General features: G+C 37.0%; 1 protein-coding gene across 1 annotated transcript in view; it reads right to left on the bottom strand.

The window, feature by feature from the left end:
• The window catches only part of itga8 (integrin, alpha 8), a 62,265-nt gene that overhangs the window by 10,301 nt on the left and 32,306 nt on the right, over positions 1 to 19,658 (bottom strand). The window contains exons 16-23 of the mRNA XM_059338702.1: positions 16,318 to 16,373; positions 14,993 to 15,150; positions 14,141 to 14,272; positions 12,081 to 12,148; positions 10,720 to 10,867; positions 9,589 to 9,681; positions 1,252 to 1,331; positions 709 to 789 (exon numbers count right to left, since the gene is read on the bottom strand). Coding sequence (XP_059194685.1) covers positions 709 to 789; positions 1,252 to 1,331; positions 9,589 to 9,681; positions 10,720 to 10,867; positions 12,081 to 12,148; positions 14,141 to 14,272; positions 14,993 to 15,150; positions 16,318 to 16,373 — 816 coding nt within the window. The remainder of the gene's footprint in view (positions 1 to 708; positions 790 to 1,251; positions 1,332 to 9,588; positions 9,682 to 10,719; positions 10,868 to 12,080; positions 12,149 to 14,140; positions 14,273 to 14,992; positions 15,151 to 16,317; positions 16,374 to 19,658) is intronic.

Raw genomic sequence — 19,658 nt, 5'->3', positions numbered from 1 at the left:
AGGACACAAAATGACCAAGGAGACACTAAATGACCAAAAAAGACACAAAATGACCTAAAAAAGGAAACAAAATTACCAAAAAAGACACAAATTGACCAGAAAATGATCAAAAAAAGACACAAAAATACCAAAACACATTAACACATGAACACTTTAACACAGTGGAGACAGAGCTGACTTCCAAAATGATTTGGCGACCCCCAGAAATCATCTCATCATTATTTACACGCCCAGCTAGTGACTAAATGGGCAACAATTGTGTCACAGTTTCACAGCACAAACACAGGAACTGGTATGTCTTGGTCTGTCTCATCCCAGGTCCTCCTCTGTTTGTATGTACAGCTGACCACACCCAAACAAAGCCATGCAAGGCTCCTAGTGCGCGTGTGTTTGTGTTTGTGTTTGTGTGTGTATCAGTGGGCACACGGGATACATGAACATGCCATAGCCTCACAAGTATCCCATGTGCACATGATTAGCTCAAATGTATTTCTCAAAATGTGCTTTCATGCTGTTCTACATCTGTATATAAACAGGCTCTGTAAGTTTAAACATCACAAAAGGGGCAGTAATACCCTGCAAACACCGAGAAGTTTACGCTGAAACCAGATCAAGTGCTTCTTTGTGAAACAGACATGGCAACAAAGAATGTTGTCACTGTGTTTGAGAGAAGTCCCAGCGCTTCACATGCAAAGATGCTTGACTCACCCGCGTAAATTAAGTTCAGCTTTGGCAGCGATGGACAGATTCAAACTGACTGGGTTGCTGTCAGAGTTATCTTTGTTGGAGCTGTGGAGAGATTCACAGGGAGTTTAAATAAAATCTAAGGCATAAAATAAAACACACACCATAGAGTCTATGCCCTGCATTCTGTATCTGTTTGCAAACATTTCACAGGAGGCTGTGGCACAACAAGAGTGAACCCAAAGGCTGAGAAAAGCTCAGAATAAAGATGTAATTCTATGTTTAGCTGGCAGCGATCTTGGCCGGCATTTAACCGTCTGCGACTAGTAATGTGATGTATCGAAATCAATTAAATGAAGCAAACAGTGGACATGTTGTGTAGAGCTTGTCTCCTCTTTGGAGTTCCTCTGGGCCATCTGTCTTCTTCTGTCTCTGCGGTTAGTTTCATCAAACCACAGCGACGGCATCATGACAGACACAGAACTTATTTACATGGCTCAGAAGAAAGACAAACAGCTCTTTGTGTGTTTGTGTGTGTGTATGCGTGAGAGTTGGTGGGCGTGTCACCTGTGGATCTGTAGCTCAAAGCTGATCTTCGGTCCTGCATCTTCCAGCCTTTGGACAGAAAACCTCAAACCAACAGACAGCTGGGAGAAAGAAGGAGAGAGAATGTATGAAAAGCATGTGACAGGAGAAAGAGGAGCTAAAGAGAGGAAAGAAAAACTAAGAATAAGATGCATCTGTACATCAAAGACCACATCATGTTTAACCCTTTGATGCACAACATGGGTAAAAAAGGACCCGCATTTATTTCCCCTGTTATTTAATGCTTGCTGTGTGTTTCTGTGCTATCTGTTTTGATATCAACTTATTTTATGATTGAATATTCTAAGTATGTTTAAATATCTTGTTTTTGATAAAAACAGATCGTTATTTTCATTTTGCTTCTAATAATTTATGAAGAAAAAACGTTTTTGTATTATTACATAGCTAACTACTTGGCTAAGTAGCTTGCTAAGCTAACAACTTAGTTAGCTAAGTTAGCTAAGAAGTTAGCTTAGCAAGCTACTTAGCTGAATACTTAGTCAAGAAGTTAGCTAAGAAGTTAGCTTAGCAAGCTACTTAGCTAAATACTTAGCCAAGAAGTTAGCTTAGCAAGCTACTTAGCTAAATACTTAGCCAAGAAGTTAGCTAAGAAGTTAGCTTAACAAGCTACTTAGCTAAAAAATGGATATGGCTCATTTTTCACCCATGTTGTGTATTAGAAGAGTAGTGACAGAAAAAGGGATTCTATTCAAAATAAATAAAGGAAAACATAAAAATTAGGATGTATGATGATCAAAAACAAACTAATTGAGGAAAACCTGGAATACTGAATGATGAATTATTGCAAAGATATAGAACATAAAAACTCTGTCGGGTCACTTTAGACCCATGTTGTGCATCAAAGGGTTAAAGTAACCAGTAATAGACAGTAAAATCCCTGTTAACTATACTGCCCTACAAAGTCTAACTGCAGTAACTACATTTTTGGTCGAAATTGAGTTATAACTAAAAATGAACTCCTTGACGTCTGTTTTATCTTGTGACAAAGTTTTAGATTTCAATTTTGCTTTATTTCAGAGAAATAATGATGTAAAAAATTGCAGTAACTACAAAATCCACTGTGATAGTGTAGTCTTGTACTTCTTCATTGCGCTGAATAGTGAAGACAAGAATAATAGAAACTATAAGTTTATTTGATAGAATAATTAATATCTAGATAGTGATTAAGTAAAAAGTAAGATAAAATGATATAAAGACTAAAGTATAACATAAGTTTATAATATTAAGTCTAAAATACACAAATCTTTGAATACAGTTGTTAAACAGCATTGTAGTTACTGCACTCTGTTTGTGCATTACTATTGGAACCTTTTACAGCAATGCAAAACCAGAGTGCAGTAACTACATTTTGGGGGTCATAGGTGAAATAAATTGTCATAGTTTTTGAGAAAAAAAATTACATCATCAATACATGTAGAAATAAGTGTCATATCGCTTACCTACCTATAACCCATTTGGCTTGCCAATTCAAAAAAAGTTAAAAAACAAACAAACTTTAAAGCAGTTTTTCTCAGTTTTACCCTTTGCGTAGTTACTGCAGTTAGACTTTGTAGGGCAGTATACATCCCCTCTGTTGTTGAGGATCAGCTCTGTGTGTGTGTGTGTGTGTGTGTTGACAGCAGCAGAAAATCCAGACTACACACATAAAAGCTACAGTTAAGTTTCTCGTCTCTCCCCAGTTTAAATCCCCTGTCCTCGAGGCTAACTCAAAACATGTGCAGGATTTAGTTCATCATCAACTGTACGAGGACAGTGTGTGCGTACGTGCGACAGCGTGGATGCACATGTGTGTGCGTGCGTGTGTGAGATCTGCTGAACAACAGGTCAAACACATGGCCCAGAGAGGAAAATGACAGCATGCAGACGCGCACTAACACTTCAGGAGGCAGGCCAGCGGGGGGACGAGGGCGCGGTGCAGGACTACAAAGTCAAGGAAAGATCTAAAGAGACAGACACCAAATGAGCCTTTCAGAGAGAAGACGTCACTATCAGCTAGGATACTCCAGGAGGAAAACAGCCCCACCAAAAAAACAGTCTGAGGACCAAGGTTATAATAGTTTGGGATTTTTCATTAGTTTTAGTTTTAATTTCGTTGTGAATTTTTGTTTTCAAATTCAGTTAGTTTTAGTTAGTTTTTAGAGTGAGTTTGCTAGTTTTAGTTTAGTTTTTATTAGTTTTAGTGTTTAGTGTGTAATGGGCTATATGTTGGGTGCCAGATTCAAAGAGGTCATAATAAATGTTTCCTTTATTTCCTTTGGTTTATCATATCAGCCCCAATAAGGTTATTAACTCTTACAGTTCTGGGTGTTTTGTATTTTGGTTCTAGTGTAAACATCCCAGTCTCAGTAAACATATTCACCATGTGTTGCATGTTCAAATAGAAACACTGAATTATGAATGAAAAAAGTTGACAAAAACGAAAACTAAGGACATTTTCACTATAATTTTAGTTAGTTTTAGTTAGTTTTGTAACCACACAATACAGTTTCAGTTAGTTATCGTTTTTTTAAAAACTCTAGTTTTTATTTTTATTTCAGTTAACGAAAATGTTTTTTCAATTCTAGTTTTTGTTATTTCGTTAGTTTTCGTTAACTATAATAACCTTGCTGAGGAGGTCAAGCGTGTCTCTTAAAAATCTGTCTTTTGAGCATTACACCCCAGCTTGAAAGGTGGCTGTTAAAGGTTTGTAGTTTGATCCTTTAAAGAGACCAGCAGCAGCAGCAGCAGCAGCTGTGGTCAGCTTAAATTTATGCTGGTTACAAAGGATTGTACATTTTCACGGTGGAGAAAAATCCTCAAAACATCCAAAGAAACTTTCTCAATGCAAGTTTACAATGCTGTCAGTTTCTCCACTGCATTTGTATTCAAAATAATTATGATTTTGCCACAATATGGCTAAATATGCACTGCTTCTGTGTTGGGTTGTTGCCCTCCTTGAATCTACAAAGCTTTGCCACAAACAATGTATTTTGGCCACATTTTGGCAAAATGCTGAGAGAAGTGGTTTCTGCTGAAGCAGTGGTTTGAGTTTCTAAAGGCTTTATAATACTTCAGACATACAAAGTTGCCACCAATGGCATCCATGGGAACAAATAGGAGTTCTGTGCTTAAAGAGGGATAAAACCAGAAACTTCTAACAGCTACCTACAGGACATACAGGCACCAGTAGGATATTCCTAAAAAAAAACAACTAAAAAATAAATAAAGACTGATATATAATAATATATAATATACTAAATAATTAACATGTGTGTTGGTGTCTATCTGCAGAAACCCTGCCCTCTGCCTGTGTTATCTCTTTTCTTTTCATTTTGCTGTTCAGGACGGTTCTGGACATCACCTTTTCAGCACAAGGATACAAAAAAATGCAAATAAAGCAAGGTGAAATGACAAACGGGAAAAGCTTTTCCAAACGAGAGTGAATCTGAGGTTTGTTTTCACTTTGATGAGTAAGCGGCAATTCCTGCATAGCATCCCTTTAAAAAAATTTATCATTTTGACCGGACAAAGCTGCAACTGGGATTAAATGTGTCGATTAAATAAATACATTTCTGTTTGGAGTCAGTTTGTAGGCATTACTCGATGCTTATTTTTACAGTAGCCTCGCACAAACGTGACCTTAACTAAGCTCCTCATGAAGCAAAAACGTAAACAACTCTTTAATTATTGACATTATTATCTATTATTTTGGTTAGAATGAAAAATATGCTGTTTTTCTAAAACAGTGACAGAATATGATCATTTGACCACAACAGGATTCCAGTTATAATCGATAGGTGATTATTTCACCTTCATGTTATCATTCATTGATTGCTACTGTAATATGAGATTTTGCTTTTCATAGGTTCTGAAATGAGGACATTTCTACTGAAGAGAGGGAAAAATGTAATGTGAGATATATTTTGTTTCACAATTACTTGTATTAAGTAGGCCTATTTTCTCATTTTCAATTTACTTAAATAATGTTATTGATTTGGGAAATGTATTGAACTTTAATAATTTAGCCTAACTATTTGTATATTTAATTTGGAACTAGTATATTTTGTTGTGAAATTACTTTTGGTTTTCCAGGTGAAAGGTGATGTTTTTTTCTTGGGCATGTGAGAGGAAAAACTTTGTTTGTTTTCTTCATGTCTGAGTAAACGGTGGAAACATGAACTGGTCCTCCTGCTTTTCTTTTTTTTTTTTTTACCAATGACTTTAAAGTAATTGTAAGTCAATTACCAAGTGAGACTATAAATGAGTTAATGAACAGAAAGACCTGTGTTTCACTACCAAAGCTTTGGAAAAACATGCTAGATTTTGCTTAACCCATTGAAGCCTGGAAAGCAGATACGTCGTTTTGTAGTATTTGTATAAGCTCTCAAATACTTTTTGAATTTCATTTCTATCTGCTACAGAGGCTGAACAATCTATTATTTAGTAGAAGTGTTGACACTTCACAAATTTCAGGTTTTAGGGGCTTATTTTAAAATCGCCCAGAGGTTTTACAGGCGTTTTAGGCCTCAATGGGTTAATGCCACCAAAGCTCATTGAACTAAAACAAAGACATTTACATTTACATTTTACATTTAGTCATTTAGCAGACGCTTTTATCCAAAGCGACTTACAGGAAGAGTAAAAGCAAACAATCAAGGTATAGTGCAATAAGGGCTATTAGTGCATCAAGACAGAAAAAGAATAAAACCAACAATTTTCAAAGAGAAGCACAAGAGAATCAGGCAGACAGACAAACGGTCATACTGGAGCCAAAACCAGCTCTCCTGCAGGCCTTTACCTCCTCCACTGACCCCGCTCACTGAGGCACTACAGCTGTGTCATGTGGCACAAGGAATGAACTCCAGTGATGAGAACTATTTGGTTGCACAATGTAACTACAGTCTGTATGGGGTACATGGAAGTATGTTCTGCATAAGCTCACGGATTCCTGAACGTCCAATGGGGCAAGGGGAGAGTTAAATATGGGAAACATCTGGACGACTGGGGAGCACACAAACACACAGGAACACACACACACACACACACACACACATGCACATGCCTTGTCCCTTTCACATGCCTTGTTGTGCTCCCCTCCCCCAATGCTGAAACATGACCACATAATTCATTTATCAGAATGCCGTGTGTCACCTCCAGAGCTCTAACACACCTCTGTGCCGGCCTTGACACCTTTAGAAAACCCACACTAACACACTAACACACACACACACACACACACACATTCTTGCACTTCTATAATTCCCTATCGAGGTTGTAACAGTTTTGAATTTTTCATTAGTTTTAGTTTTGATTCGTTTTTAGAGTGAGTTTGCTAGTTTTAGTTCATTATTTATTTTTTTAAATGCTTTAGTTTTAGTTTAGTTTTTATTAGTTGTAGTTTTTTGTAATGGGGTATTTGTTAGTGGGAGATTAAAAGAGGTCACTGTAAATTTTGCCTTTATTTCCTTTGTCTGATGCATCTTCAATATGTATGAAAAAAGTTGACAAAGACGAAAACGAAGGACATTTTCACTATAATTTTAGTTAGTTTTATAACCACACAACACAGTTTCAGTTAATTATCATTATCATGTAACCTTTAACCCTTAAAACAAAGTCTGAAATCTAAAAAAAGCCTTTAAAGAAGTGAGGACCGGCCAAAATGTCCTCACTTTGCAAAAATGTCCTCACTCTGTTGGTAAAAAACCTGTCCCGGTCCTCACTATGTAGGAAGTACAAAAACACACACACACACACACACACACACACACACACACACACACACACACAGACAAACGTGACATGCTTTGTGGCACACATATGTACATCGGTGTGGTAGAGTTTCATGTAGGAAGGGACCACTCTTTATTTTACAAAGCCTTGACTTCCTGCATGTGTCATCCATTAAGAGCAAAATGGATTATTATTAAACACTGCACACACTTATGCACACACTTATGCACACACACACACACACACACACACACTGAGAGTGAAGCATAGCCGAGGGAGTCAAAGTGTGTGGAATGAGGGTCAAGGTGATGATCAGTAATCATTGGAAAGCATCAATCAGTGTGAATTAAACCTGAGGAGTAACAGTCGTAGCTGCGTAGCATGGAAAGGGCTGTTTAATGAAAATGTGCATGTGTGTTTGTGCTTTTCTCAGTGCTAAAATGTAACTACTAACACTACCGGTCAAAAGTTTTAGAACACCCCAATTTTTCCATTTTTTTAATTGAAAATCAAGCAGTTCAAGTCAAATCAACAGCTTGAAAGGGTCCAAAGGTAAGTGGTGAACGGCCAGAGGTAAATAAAAAAAGGTAAAATATAATGTACATTTCAGAATTATACAACTAGGCCTTTTTTCAGGGAACAAGAAATGGGTTAACAACTTAACTCTATGGAGTCTTGGGCTATTTTGTCCATTTTTGAATTATTTTCATGTTTTCGTAAGTCATTTTGTGTCTTTTTTTGGTCATTTTGTGTCTTTTTTTTAGTCATTTTGTGTCTTTTGGTGTCTTTTTAGTCATTTTGTGTCTTTTTTTTAGTCATTTTGTGTCTTTTTTTTAGTCATTTTGTGTCTTTTGGTGTCTTTTTTGTCATTTTGTGTCTTTTTTTGGTCATTTTGTGTCTTTTTTAGTCCTTTAGTCCAACATAAAATGTGATTTCGAATCTTTTTTTTACTTTCAAAACACTATCATGCTCAATAAAGAATTTTAAATGTTGCAAATTGTGCATTAATTTCAGAGTACACTGAGACATTAAACTGCATCATTTTCAATTAAATTCTGGAAAAGTTGGTGTGTTCTAAAACTTTTGACCAGTAGTGTATATTTAGTGAAATTGAGTTACTTGTACTTTACTTAAGTCTCTTCTTTTAAAGAAACTTTATACTTGTACTCCACTACATTTTAGACAGAAATATTGCACGTTTTACTCCACTAAATTTATCTGATAGCGTAGCTACTAGTTACGTTATAATTTAAGGCTTTTGCACAAAATACAAATTACTATTGACATTGGTTAATAGTCAGAAAATTAGTTGGAAACTATTTTGATTAAGTCATTTTTTTATGTAAAAACATTTCATGGTTCCAGCTACACAAATGTGAATATTTGCTATTTTTCCTTTTAATAATTGTTATATATTAGTGATAATGTTTTTTGAGTTTTGAAAACAAAATGTGTGTCACTTTGGGCTTCTGGGAAGTGTGATGGTATTTATCACTATTTTTAATATTTTACAAGCTAACCAATCAGGAAAAAAAAATCTAAAATCGACCCATATCTATGTACTTTTATATACTGTATATACACTACCGGTCAAAAGTTTTAGAACACCCCAATTTTTCCAGTTTGTTATTGAAATTCAAGCAGTTCAAGTCAAATGAACAGCTTGAAAGGGTACAAAGGTAAGTGGTGAACTGCCAGAGGTAAATAAAAAAAGGTAAGCTTAACCAAAACTGAAAAATAATGTACATTTCAGAATTATACAAGTAGGCCTTTTTCAGGGAACAAGAAATGGGTTAACAACTTAACTCTATGGAGTCTTGGGCTATTTTGTCCATTTTTGAATTCTTTTCATGTCTTTGTAAGTCATTTTGTGTCATTTTTTGGTCATTTTGTGTCTTTTTTTGTCATTTTGTGTCTTTCTTTTGTCATTTTGTGTCTTTTTTTAAGTCATTTTGTGTCTTTTTTTGTCATTTTGTGTCTTTTTTTGGTCATTTTGTGTCTTTTTTTAAGTCATTTTGTGTCTTTTTTTAGTCATTTTGTGTCTTTTTTTAGTCATTTTGTGTCTTTTGGTGTCTTTTTAGTAATTTTGTGTCTTTTTTTGGTCATTTTGTGTCTTTTGGTGTCTTTTTTGTCATTTTGTGTCTTTTTTTGGTCATTTTGTGTCTTTTTTTTAGTCATTTTGTGTCTTTTGGTGTCTTTTTTGGTCATTTTGTGTCTTTTTTTAGTCATTTTGTGTCTTTTTTTTAGTCATTTTGTGTCTTTTGGTGTCTTTTTTGGTCATTTTGTGTCTTTTTTTAGTCATTTTGTGTCTTTTGGTGTCTTTTTTGTCATTTTGTGTCTTTTTTTAGTCCTTTAGTTCAACATAAAATGTGATTTTGAATCTTTTTTTTACTTTCAAAACACTATCATGCTCAATAAAGAATTTTAAATGTTGCAAATGTGCATTAATTTCAGAGTACACTGAGACATTAAACTGCATCATTTTCAATTTCACCATCAAGTTGGTGTGTTCTAAAACTTTTGACCAATAGTGTATATATATATATATATATATATATATATATATGTATATATATATGGCCTCACCTCCGTCCCAGCCACCATGGGGTTCCCGAGGTCACACACCACCATCCTGGAGTCATTGACCATCTTGTATTCGCAGTTCAGCTGAGACAGAGACTGCAGAGGAGAGAAGAAGAAATAAACAACTACAGTGAGTGAGATGATGAGGCAAAAATGAGTGACAGTGACAAAAAGGGAGCACTGAGAGTCAAGAGGGCAAAGAAACGCATAATGGAGGGACATACACCACCATCAAAGGGGGAAGAAGGGAGTGAGGGAGTGAAAAAGAGAAGGAGGGATGGGAGGGGGAGGCAGGAGAGGAAGAGTGATGAATGCTCTGACAGTAACAACCTCATCAATCAAACAGACCCATTACACACTCATTAGCGCACACACACACACCCACGTGCACACACACACACACACACACACACACACAGTTGACCCCATCCATTTCCGTGGTCACTAATGCAGCTTGTAAATCATAATAGGGGCTTTTGGGCTGTTGCCAGCCAAGCACAGCCTGCTGATAGCCTCGCCTTAATCACTCCAAACAAACACACACACACACACACAACACAAAGACACAACAGGATGTGATGTCATGCTGTAGCCTCAAATTGCCCACTTCCTAATTTCATGTGATCACTTGGTGTGTATCACTGCCTTGATCCTATGTGTCTATTTTCAGTATCCACCCTGATTTCAGATAAATGTGTGTTATTATGAGTGTATTCTTTTTACATTTCCTCATACAACAGTTTGTGATATCTTAGGAACTAAAACCATTGTATTAAACATTATGGAACAGTGTTTTTACATTGATTAGGTTTATAAAAAAGAAAAAAAGATCATGGTTTGGGACTTTTGATTTCACACTTTTGATTCTGGCCCTGTCCTGACTTAAACATCACATCTTACAGTCTTAAGAAAACATCTTTTATGAAAACACCATAATCATTTTAATAGTTTTTTTTCAATGAAAATGAGAATAATGATATAAAATATATAATTCCCTCAAATATTGCAAATCATATCTCGATTGAAATACAAGTCAAATTAGATATTTCTTCTAAATCATTCACACATAACGTGAATCATCAGCGAATTAGCAACACTTTGCATATCTACAAACAGGAAATGAGGATTTATTACCTCCACCTTGCGTTTTATTCCAATATAGTCTGCCTCCGGTGGTATCAGCGTGTGGAGCTCCGTCTCATAGGCTCCCTCTCCTCGGTTCACCGCCGTGATGGTCAACATGACCAGGTTGTCATCTCCAATCACCAGCTCTGAGCGGTCCCTGTGTGTATGTTTGATTAAAAAAAAAAAAAACAGTGCAAAGAGAAAAATTAATATTTTATAAAGGATACTGAAAATAATCTCAAACTTACACTGAAAAATGAAAATAGTTGAACCAACTTAATTGAATTGTTTCATTTGGTAACACCTAAATGAATTAAGTTCTTTCAAATTAATTTAAAATCATTAAATTAATTTGAAAGAACTTAATTCATTTAGGTGTTACCAAATGAAACAATTCAATTAAGTTGGTTCTTTTTTCAGTGTATGGAATTTGGTTTATAATTTTTAGGATTGGACTCTCTTGGTTCGTCTGCTCTGCTGACTCTCTAACAATAATGTGTGTGTGTGTGTGTGTGTGTGTGTGTGTGTGTGTGTGTGTCAGTCAGTAGAGGGTGACAGGATGTTTGTATAACGCTGCCATGGAGATATTGTACAGCTGGAAACACTATAGAGAGCAGGCTCACACACACACACACACACACACACACATTCTTGCACTTCTATATTTGTGAGGACCCTCATTGGAACAGTGAATTCCCTATCGAGGTTATAACAGTTTTGTATTTTCATTAGTTTTAGTTTTGATTCGTTTTTAGAGTGAGTTTGCTAGTTTTAGTCCATTATTTATTTTTTAAATGCTTTAGTTTTAGTTTAGTTTTTATTAGTTTTAGTTTTTGTAATGGGGCATTTGTTGGGTGGGAGATTAAAAGAGGTCACAGTAAATTTTGCCTTTATTTCCTTTGTCTGATGCATCTTCAATATGTATGAAAAAAGTTGACAAAGACGAAAACGAAGGACATTTTCACTATAATTTTAGTTAGTTTTGTAACCACACAATACAGTTTCAGTTAATTATCATCATCATGTAACCTTTAACCCTTAAAACAAAGTCTGAAGTCTCAAAAAAGCCTTTAAAGAAGTGAGGACCGGCCGAAATGTCCTCACTTTGCAAAAATGTCCTCACTCTGTTGGTTAAAAACCTGTTCCGGTCCTCACTATGTAGGCAGTACAAGAACACACACACACACACACACACACACGGTAAATGGAAGTATAATGTGAGTAACTTCAGTGTAAACGTTGCTCACTGTGTGAGGAATAACAGACGTAGTTTCTTTGGTTTAGCTGTGTGTGCATGTATGAAGTGTTGAGTGTTTACAGGTTAAGGTCAGAGGTCAGAGGTCAGAGGGGCGTGGCCGTGTCAGTCTTACATGCTGGCAGAGAGCTGGAGGTCGGGGATACAAATATTGTCGTCACCGCAGTCCAGGAGAATGTAGGCCTGAGGGGAAGAGGGGCACAGAGAGGAAACAGATGAGGTAGACTGCACATCATCATGACACCAAAAATAGAAATAAACACGCCAGGATGCAGGTGCTGAATATATACAGACACATGACATATACGGCAGAGTTGTGCTATCCAGACATTGGACAAAAAATAAGGTTTTGTTTGGGTTTACAACCCAGATTTAGGGTTGTTTTTTTGGTTATTTTAAAATGTGATTTTCTTCCACTCATCTGGTTCTGTTTTGTTGTTTGTTTCTGTTTCAATAATTATACTAGTATTAGTCAGGGCTAGACATGTATGTAACAAACTATCTTTATTTAATTTACTAGTATTATCATTTGAGTTGATGTTGCTCTTGTCATCAATGTTATCACCCCATGATAAGGTTCTGTTTGCAGAAGAAAACATGGATGAAGGAAGACAAACTCACTATTATTAAGGCTGTTATTATGATTTTCGAATTATCATTATTATCTTTATTTTATTTTTTTCTGATTTTCAAGTTGCCTATCAATTTAGGTATAAGTATGTCTTTGTCAGAGTATTGTGATAGAGTTTAAATGCTTTTGCAAGGATGTGATTTTGATTTAATTTATATTATTTTTTAATTTTTTAAAACCATTTCTTTCTTTTTATGTTTTGATGAAAAGGCTTGACATGTTTACAAGATGTAGAGCAACATGTATGTGCTGTTTTGTTTTTCTTCAAATGAAAAGTTTAATAACAATAAAATGTGATTTTCTTATAAAAATTGTTGTGCTTCTCTCTCTTTATGGTTTCTCTACTCTTCACTGCATTTTATGCAAGTGGAAAAGCATGCAATGTGTTTCATGTATTCTTCTTCAGGCTTATTTGACAAATAAATCAATTTAAGTTGGTTTAAGAGCTGAAATTTTGTGCATACAGCAATTTTGTATTCCTTTCATTGCCTACATCTGACTGACTTATACTGCCGCGCAGGAGAGTCTTGAGTTTCTTTTCTTTTTTTTATGTCTTAGGTGAGCATTTTAGTAAAAAAAAAAGAATGACTGGTTGAATTTGATTCTCAAATTTAGCAGTATGTTCTCCAGTCAAGTCAGTTTCATTTATTAAGACAAATGTAACGAATCACACATTTGCCTAATGGGGCTTTACATTCTATCCTCTATCTGGGTGAGTAAAAGCTCCCAAACAGAAACATTTTAACTGGAGGAAACTTTCCAAAGAGCAACAGAAGAGAAAACCCCTCTTCCAGGATAGACAAACATGCAATAAATGGAACCAAAATATTGCATTTTCCACACACACAAAAAACAATAATAAAGTGTTCAAGTTAGCTCACATTCTGTAGCACCACAAATGAGTTATTTCATGGACAGAATTACATGTGACTGAAGTCCAATCGTACAAAAAAACACGCAAAAGTGCCAAGCTGACCTTAAAAAAATTAAGCATACATTTTAGTTTATGTGCAAGAATGTTACCAGTAAAAGATTGTCCACTTGGTCCTCGGGCAAAATTCAAACAGGTGGTTGTGGTGAGCGATTAGTGATTTTTCAGCTTCAGTCAGGCTCTCAGGGTATGTACTGTTTTAGACATTGATTTTTATAGCGAGACCGTGTAACTTTTAAAAGAAGAAATGACACATAATTGCTCTTACAAACTTAAACCTTAACCTTTCATTATTCCTGATTGCCAGCAAGGGGCGACTCCATCACTTGCAAAAAAAAAAAAAAAGTATGATTATTTCGAAATAATCAGGACAGAGACTTAGATATCCATGGCATTGTGTACATTTAAAAAGCCGTGAACTTGCATGTTTCAACTCAGAACGTTGGCCCTTTCACACTGTTCAGTTCATTATAGTTAATTTTAAGTCACTTAAAAATGTCTTGTTCAGCATTCTGTTGCAATAAAAGACACTAGTAGCACAAATCACAATATAAAAATCAGGACAATATCATATTGTATATGTACATTATGCTTGAGCTGAATATATACTCACATGCTCTTGGAGGAAGGTGCTGCTGTAATGGTTGAGGACAGGTGGGAGGTTTTGGCCATGAGTAGGTGGAGCCAAGCTGTAGTTCAGAGCCAGGGAGATTGGAGTCAATTTGTCCCTGAAATCATCCTCCTCCTGAGAGAGAAACAACACCAAGGGAGGTGGAATGTGCAGTTAGTTAAGTTTGTTTGGGTTAAATAGTATCCAAGCAGTTGGACAGCTGTTATGCAAATCTCATAAATTTGTGGTTGTATATACAGTACAGGCCAAAAGTTTTAGAACACACCAACTTGATGGTGAAAATGAAAATGATGCAGTTTAATGTCTCAGTGTACTCTGAAATTAATGCACATTTGCAACATTTAAAATTCTTTATTGAGCATGATAGTGTTTTGAAAGTAAAAAAAAGATTCAAAATCACATTTTATGTTGGACTAAAGGACTAAAAAAGACACAAAATGACAAAAAAAGACACAAAATGACAAAAAAGACACCAAAAGACACAAAATGACTAAAAAAAGACACAAAATGACAAAAAAAAAAGACACAAAATGACAAAAAAAGACATGAAAAGAATTCAAAAATGGACAAAATAGCCCAAGACTCCATAGAGTTAAGTTGTTAACCCATTTCTTGTTCCCTGAAAAAGGCCTACTTGTATAATTCTGAAATGTACATTATTTTTCAGTTTTGGTTAAGCTTACCTTTTTTTATTTACCTCTGGCAGTTCACCACTTACCTTTGTACCCTTTCAAGCTGTTCATTTGACTTGAACTGCTTGAATTTCAATAAAAAACTGGAAAAATTGGGATGTTCTAAAACTTTTGACCAGTAGTGTATGTGTGATTTACTTACTCTCAGGTAAATAGTGTGGCTCAGACATGAACGTGGGCGATTGTGTCCCAGTTTTAGGAGCCCGGTGCGTTGAGGGTTCTGTGTGTCCAGGAACAACACTCTCTTAACTCCACCTCTGGTGCCTTTCAACCAGTCCAGCTGCAGCTCTGCTCTCAGGTCTGGACACAAGGTAATGATGCAGAGGTGGAGATGGATGGAAAAGTGAGAGAAAAACATGAATATAGGCCCCGTTTACACAAGGAAACTTGTGGGTAAAAACGACAAAATATTTTATCTGAAGTGCCTTTCGTTTAGACGGTGACGGCGTTTTGGGGGCTTAAAGACGCAAAAATCTGAAACCACCTTCCAGAGTGTAAAAGTTAAATCCTCTCCTCCGTAGCGTGTCGTCTACACTGACAAGACACAAAACTCTGATCTGATCTGCTCACGTCACGTATGTGTTTACGTCACATACATGCTCCAGTACAGGAAATAAACAAACGTGGGATTATTTCCATGGTGGGACCTTCAAGCTGCTCTGGCAGCTCTAATAAACTTACAGGAGTCTTTCCACCAAATGTACAGGATATGTACAGATAGTATTAGTGAACAGAGAAGGATCTGGAATTACCTCCATCACATTCTGGATGCAGCGATTGGTGGGAGGAGCCAGACGGCTTTGGAGGAGACCTGGGAGATCTAGTGATGGAGGAGAACTTTGTGGAAGGAGTAGCTGATGAAAATGTGTGGCGTGAAAACTTCTGCATGCCCAAAGATGCTCTTATGGCTTTAAGTGATGCCGTCTGGCTGCTTACAATCGAATTTCTCACACTTTTGCGTCACCGTATGCGGCAGATTTCCTCCCGAAAACGCTCGTCTAAACGAGGAATAAAAAGTGAAGACGCAACAACACTTTTGCGTCTTCTGTTCAGACCGTCCTCGTGTAAACGTAGCCTTAGTGACAGTGAATACGGTGATTCAGCCAATCAGATGCTCCTCAACTGTTGAATCCACATGGTCCAATCCCTTTATGTGTGCACATAACTTTCCATTAATTAAGGATAAGTAAGGAGCCATTGTAGGCGTTTTACTCCACAGAGCATCATTAGACAGTGGAAACAATGTGCTTTACACCTCCACAGTCTGTCTGTCTGCACTATTCTTGTTTCCAGCCTCCCTCCTGCCTTTGTTCTCCACTCTGATCGGCGCGGCAGAGCTGCAGTTTCACACAGCAGGAAACTCTAATGAGATGTTCATAAGAAGCGGCTCTGACTGCTGTTCCGCCCTCTGTGCTTTTCCCTTTTGCTTCCGTCTCTCATTCCACCATAATATGCACAGCTGCTTACCTACAGAGCTGGGGATCCCCACGCCGCTCACTGCTGCACAAACCTCCACCTTCAGACTGGAGGAAGAAAAGAAAGAGATTACAGAGGGAGAAGATTATAATCACTTAGTGTACATGGTCGACACATTATAAAGACACCCTATAGCTGTCTACTGATCCAGATCCACACTGATAATGTGAACAAAATGCACAGGTGCCAACATTTTTAGTCCAACTCCTACCTCTCATCTTGAAATGTTGAAACATACGGTTCTTTTTTATTTTTTTAAACTCTTTATTTATAGATCGTTTTCATTTTTCAGTACAGGAAAGTAAAACAAAAGACAAATACAAAACACTGAACAATTACCCATATTCCAGGTCCGGGGGTGATCAGTAAAATCCAGAAGACAGTAGTATAATACCCAATACACGCATACAGTCTCACTCATTAGCCATTTCTGCCATCGTTTTCCCCCTAAATCTTTTTGAAGTCTGACTGAGTAAGTCATTTGCTCTAATACATGTAATTGATTTACAATATTAACGAAGGAATCTATAGTGGGGGCATTTTTCTGGAGCCAACATTTTGTGATGGCCTTTTTACTTGCAGCCAGCAAGACCTTAAGTAGATGCATATCAGCTTTGCTCAGCCCATTTGGCATATTCCCAAGATAAAGAGTTGTAAATAATATATTCATATTAAAACATAAAACTTTTGAAATAATTTTTGCCACTTCCCTCCAGAAGAACTGAATGGAGGAGCAAGTCCAAAAAACATGAGCATGATCAACAAATACCTCTCCACATTCTCTCCAGCAGGCCAGTTGTGTACCAGTCTGTTTTGACTTCTGCTTGGGAGTTATAAAAAAACAAATTAAGTTTTTCCAACAAAAGACATACGGTTCTTTTGATGAGTCTGCTGATAAATCGTACAAGACAGAGCATCGATTGTGCACTGAATTTGAAATATACTAAGTGTAACTAATGAGTAGAATAACAGTTTTTCATAAAAAGGTTTGGTTAATAATTGAAAGATTAGTACAGCTGATCAAAATTTGGAATTTATTCATCTTGTAGGGTTTTTTCTATTGCATTTATCGGTTTAAGTAATTAAATAATTGAGGATGTTCAGAAATATTATGTTGTTAGTGTTATTTAAAAATGTATGCAGTGCAGTCTGAATGTGGTTTATATTAATTTGTGGTGTCTAGAGAGCAGATGCAGGCTGGTCATATTCATAAACATAATCAGCATATTTGTATGGTAAATGCGAACCAATTAGGTGCCGGTCACAGCAGTGACTTATTTGAAAGAAATCATGACCGTGCACTAAGCTCCAATTATATTATTCATTCACTGCAGTCATTTTGACCAAACTTCTCTTTTATATTTGTATGCATATCAAAAGCATGAAAACAAACTATATAACTGACTAAATAAACTAGCCATAAGCAAAGCTTTTATTCCTTCTTGTGCTCCAGGGGGCAGTGGGAAATACCGCTGAGTCCCTCAATTAGACACACGGACATGGGAGACTGGCTAACATTTCTGCATTTCCTCTATTTAAATGTGCATGAATGTATATGTAAGAATGTGTGTGTGTGTGTGTTATCACCTCTCTGATCGAGAACAGGAAAGTGACTCCCACACAGGGAGCTCTGCGCTGCTAATATTCACTAATCTGAGGAAGCTTACGGACGCAACGCTCCTGATTCTGAAGACTAAGCAATATGAGGCATGAGGTAACTGACTTCATGTGATTATTGTTTGTTTGGTTTCACTCCACAAACCTTCACATCCAAAGAGCAGATGTTGTGTATGATTGTGTGTTTGTTAATAATTAGCATCCCAATTAGATGACACAATAATGATGAGCTAGCTTTCCTGCGTTGTGAATGTGTGGGATGCAGATGTGAGTTTATGTGCGTGTGATAAAATACAGGTTTCTATTTTAAAAATTGCTCCCTTAAGTCATTTCGACGTCTCCAGGTGGTTTCATGTGTGTTTAATATATGTTGCATGTAAGCATGTGTGTGTTTTTGGGTGGGTTTTGCGTAAGTGTGACTCTAATAAGCACTGTGTGTCAGACTTAAGTGTATGCAGCATGGAAATGACCCCCATTTTACTCACAACAGCTCTTGTGCTGGGTTAGTCATTACTGTATTTTTCCCCAAAATGCATCTGTGCTGCACCACCCAACACACTGCTATCTGGCCCTCCCTGCAAACAGGATCACATAAATCCCTTCCCCTACTACCTCGGTTCGCTTAATGAGTAAGAGGTTCAATTTAAGACTGGTGATTAAGTAGCTGCCCCTTCTTTTCCACCACTCCTTCATCCATGTAGCCCTCTCATGCATCACCACTACATCCAAGTCACAGAGCAAAACATCTGATTTCCTGAAAAATGTTTCCTTGCGATTTCTGAAAAACCAGGCGGCAATCTCCGTGTCTGAGCATGGAGGCCACCAGGAAGTGCATTAAGCCTGCAATTCACCGAAACTTCCAGCAGGGGGCGCTAATTTTGGCTGCAAAAGAAATCTGCCCATTCATCTCAGTGCAAAATTTGAAAACTTCTCACTTGATTTATTACCTCAGAAAATTTTTTAAGGGACAACATAATGGTCTCAATCGCTAGTAAAAAATCTTCTTCAAGACAATTTGATGTCAATAGTTCTGATAATGGCCCCATTTAGAAGAAAATAGAAGATAAAGAATCGTATGATTTGGGGCGGGGCTACCTTTGATTGACAGGTCAGCAACAAGGCGAGCCGTCATCAGGAGAGAAGCAGAGCAATGCGTATCCACGGCAACGTGTCAATAAAGTTATATATAACGTTATATAGATAGAAAAGAGGACGTTTAGCGGTTTGGTCTCATAACTTTGACCCTTTCACTGTATTTTCACTTAATGACAGTTTATTTGAACGTTTTGTTCATTAAATGTCTTGTTCAGTGTTTGGTTGGACTAACAGACACTCCAAGGAGTCGCTGCTCAGTTTTCTGAGGTCAGAAAGATACATTTTGTTTTTGTTTTTTTGCTAGCCAAAACTAACATCCCAGTTAATGCTCCAGTCAATGCTAACATGAATTATCAGCAGCTTCTCTCAGTCAGGTTGAGGTGTAGAGAGGCTGTAGTCAGTGATCAGATCCCTCTCCTCCTCCACAGTCCAATTATGGTCTGCTCCGCGTATCACAAACAAGATGACGACGCAAGATGGTGACGAGTATAACGCTGAACTCGATGCTTCCAACGGGCCACAAACCAATGGGTGACGTCACGGTGACTACGTCCATTATTCATATACAGTCTATGTGAAAAACCCACAAATGTCACTTTTTGGCCACTTGGGGGCAGCAG

The sequence above is a fragment of the Centropristis striata genome, chromosome 8, assembly GCF_030273125.1.
Source record: "Centropristis striata isolate RG_2023a ecotype Rhode Island chromosome 8, C.striata_1.0, whole genome shotgun sequence".
Classification (NCBI taxonomy): domain Eukaryota; kingdom Metazoa; phylum Chordata; class Actinopteri; order Perciformes; family Serranidae; genus Centropristis; species Centropristis striata.
Note: the sequence above shows the minus strand (reverse complement) of the source record. Positions and strands in the feature narration are given on the sequence as shown.